This window comes from Cebus imitator, unplaced genomic scaffold (genome assembly GCF_001604975.1).
Source record: "Cebus imitator isolate Cc_AM_T3 unplaced genomic scaffold, Cebus_imitator-1.0 Scaffold497, whole genome shotgun sequence".
Classification (NCBI taxonomy): domain Eukaryota; kingdom Metazoa; phylum Chordata; class Mammalia; order Primates; family Cebidae; genus Cebus; species Cebus imitator.
The window spans coordinates 539,717-543,464 of NW_016107812.1; the positions used below are offsets into that span (position 1 = coordinate 539,717).

A 3,748-nucleotide genomic window follows, 5' to 3' on the forward strand; every position below is an offset into this window, starting at 1 on the left:
GAGTGCAGTGGCATGATTTTGGCTCACTGCAGCCTCCGCCTCCAGGGCTCAAGCAGTTCTCTGCCTCAACCTCCTGAGTAGCTGGGATTACAGGTGCCTGCCACCATGCCTGGCTAATTTTTATATTTTTAGTAGAGACGGGGTTTCACCATCTTGGCCAGGCTGGTCTTTAACTCCTGACCTCGTGATTACCCACCTTGGCCTCCCAAAGTGCTGGAATTACAGGCGTGAGCTACTGCGCCTGGCCTATTATTTTTTCAAACAAAGTCTTGCTCTGTCACCTAGGCTGGAGTGCAGTGGCACAATCTCGGCTTATTGCAACCTTCGCTCCCTGGGTTCAAGTGACTCTCCTGCCTCAGCCTCACAAGTAGCTGAGACTACAGGCAAGGACCACCACACCCAGCTAATTTTTGTATTTTCAGTAAAGATAGGATTTCACCGTGTTGGCCAGGCTGGTCTTGAACTCCTGACCTCAGGTGATTCGCCCACCTTGGCCTCCCAAAGTGCTGGGATTATAGGTGTGAGCCACCACACCCTGCCTGGTGCTGAATTCTAGACAGCTTCATTCTGCAGTGGGGTGAATTGAACTCTGGCCTTTCAGACAAGAGGATCACAACAGAGTACAGGAGGTTTGTGTCTTTCTTGTTACCTGGAAAAGAATTAGGCCATTTCTTCATGAGGATCACCTTTTTTCTGACCTGAACTCTGGTAGCTGTTGTTGGCTTTATGTAAATTGACCTCTTGACTTTTCCTTATATTCTCACATTTTCCCGAGCATGTTTCTGTACAGGCATGCGTTTCTTAACAGCAGGGATATATTCTGAGAGATGCGTTGCCGGGCAATTTTGTTGTTACGTGAACGTACAAAGTGCTCACTCAAACCTAGATTGTGCAGCCTGCCGAGCACCTCAGCTAGATGGTGTGGCCTGTGCCTCCAGCTGCAGACATGCACACACATGACTGCTGAATACTGTGGGTAACTGGACACAGTGGTATTTGTGCCTCTAGACATACCTTGACATAGAAAAGGTAATGTAAAGATACAGTATGACGATCTTACAGGGTCCCATGGCACATACCATCTGCTGTTGGCAGAAGCATCACCATGTGGTGCTTAACTAGATTGAAACAGACTTTCGTTTAATGCCTAAAGATGCCTTAAGGTAACTCAGAGAAGGTCAAATTAACCACTCCAGGTCTTCTTCACTTTTCCAAAGCTCTCCACTCTGGAAACCAAGTGATCAGAGGGCAGAAGGAATGGCAGAGGTGTTTCCAAGAGGTGGGGATGGCCGGGCCTGTCGGGAGCCAGCAGGGTGTCAAGTAGTCAGGAAAGGCAGCGCCTGGAGGCCCAGGGACCGGTGTGGTTGGGGCAGGTGCCTCGGCCTCCTTGCTGGGCAGTGGGGGTCTTGTAGTGAAGAAATGAGTAGTTTGGATGGTGGGAAGGAAGAGAGATTGTGAGAGAAAAGAGCCAGCTGAGAGGAGAGACGGTGCAGGTCTCTTGCAGGCCCGCAGGTGGGGTGAGAGTCCAGGGACGAGGGAGTTTGGCTGCGGGGCTGCTGGTAGCTGCTCTTTACTCTGCCAGGAGCCAAGACCTCTATGGCGAGTGAGGTGTGAGGTTCAGGGCTGGAGGTCTGAAGAGAGTAGAGCTGGCTTGCACTGGTCATTGTGGAGGACAGGAGAGCTGGGGAGAGTGTTAGCCCGATGTGGCTGGGCCTCGTGACGTGGATGATGATGAGTTCACAGTGATCCCAGCTGGCATGCTTGTGGGCTTTTCCACAGTGGCGCTCTGCAGGAAGGTGGGAGGGTTGACAGCATTCCATATGTTGGCCTGAAGAAGGTCTGCTGTGTGTTGAAAAACCAGGGCTGTAATTCATAGCCTAAAATGGAAAGGGGAAAGATGGTTTCAGTTTCCTGCTCACTTAATTAAACGATCATTTCCAAATTAAACCTGAGAAGTTTAAGAGCTCAGTTTCAATTTCTTTAATAGCGATGCAAAATAATTCTCAAGCTTTATAGTATGTAATGAGTAACAGACACTCAAGTGGCGTTGCCTCTCAGTGATGCTTGCTGATAACCATTTTAGTGGATGACGAAGAGGAGACAATTGAAGAGGAGGAAGCAAACGAAGGCGTTGTGGACCACCAGACAGAGCTTTCTAATTTAGCCAAGGAAGGTAGGCTGCTGCTACCTTATTAAACATTCAGGAGGTACAAAGAAACATTTAAAACATGTGAGATGTGGAGCACCAGCAGCACTGCCTGGTTTATGAAAAACAGTCCGTGTGTGCCTCCTGCTGCTCTCTCTTATGTCGTGGAGGTCCTGGCCCTCCTGGATTGTGTGTCGGACACTGCCCTGTCTTCCTTCCCTGCCACCTGCATGTGTCTCCCTGAGTGTACTGCCCATCTTGAGTGCGTGAGAACTTTACCAGCGAACCCGGCATGGCTCTATGGGCTTGCCTCTCCCCTCTCTGTGTCCTGCGTTTCATCCCCAGTGTTGTGTGTTGCTGTCAATGCATTCATTTTCATTGCCAGGCAGTATTCTTTGTGTAAATATGTCAGCAACTGTTTTTTTGTGCCGTTGGTGGCCATTCAGCTGGTTCGCTGTGTTTACTATGAGCATTCTCCTATTCCCCAGGCATGTGTGCATGAGTGGCTTGCCTGTGCTCATGGGAACGAGTGACTGTGGTTTAGAGTGGGTGTGCCAAGCTCCACATCTCAGCAAGGAACACTCTTTAAAAAAAAAATTATATGTTTTGAAATTGTGTTGCCATTCTTTGATTGCCATAACACATCTCAGAAACTCTTGCAGTTGTCTGCCACTCTGGGGGTAAAGTGGTTTCTTGTGGTTTTCAGTTCCAGTTCCCTGATGACTGACGTGAAGCATCTTTTCATGTTTCTTCTTTTGTCTGTGTTCAGATAGTTTTGGTGTTGAGTTTTCTTTCCTTATTGACTTGTTGGTGATGGTCTTTATATATTCTGGACATGAATTCTTCGTCAGTTCTGTGTTCCAGTGACATTTTCCCAGTTGGTGGTGTGTCTTTTCACTCTTTACAGTACTTTTTGATGAAAGGCGTTCTAAATTTTAGCATCCAGCAAGTCCTCATTTAATGTTGTCAATAAGTAACTGCAACTTTAAGTGAAATGATGTTATATTCGTGTTGTTTTATTACAGCCACGAGGAAAAAAATTGGTTTTGTTGTAGTTGACCCTTGAACAACGTGGAGATGAGGAGTGCCAACCCACCCCTGCGCCTGCTCCATCGAAAATTTGCGTGTAGATTTGGACTCTTCCAAAACTTAGTACTAAGAGCTCTGATAGCCCACTGTTGACGGGAAGCTTATCAATCACGTGAGACAGTCTATGAACACGTACTTTTTTTTTTCTTTTTCTTTTTTTTTTTGAGACAGAGTCTCGTTCTGACATCCAGGCTGGAGTGCAGTAGTGGGATCACAGCTCACTGCAGCCTTGACTTATTGGGCTCAGCCCATCCCTCCACCTCAGGCTCCCGAGTAGCTGAGACTGTAGGTGCATGCTACCATGCCTGGCTAATTTTTGTGTTTTTTGTAGATACGGGATTTTACTATGCTGCTCAGGCTGGTCTCAAACTCTTGGGCTCAAGCAAGCCTCCCATCTTGGTTTTACAAAGTGCTGAGTTTACAGGTATGAGCCATCATGCCTGGCCTATTTTGTATGTTATGTGTATTTAATATTATGTACTGATTTCTTTTTTTTTTTCTTTTTTTTTTTTT

At 47.1% G+C, this 3,748-nt stretch overlaps 1 protein-coding gene across 14 annotated transcripts in view; it reads left to right on the forward strand.

Annotated features, from left to right (window-relative positions):
* EP400 (E1A binding protein p400) overlaps nt 1-3,748 on the forward strand; it is a 133,127-nt gene that overhangs the window by 44,168 nt on the left and 85,211 nt on the right. For 13 of the 14 annotated variants that reach the window (XM_037733183.1, XM_037733189.1, XM_037733185.1 and 10 more), the window contains one exon: nt 2,084-2,173. The exons of the other annotated variant lie outside the window; for it this stretch is intronic. In XM_037733183.1, the coding sequence (XP_037589111.1) occupies nt 2,084-2,173 (90 nt within the window). The remainder of the gene's footprint in view (nt 1-2,083; nt 2,174-3,748) is intronic. 14 annotated transcript variants of the gene reach the window in all.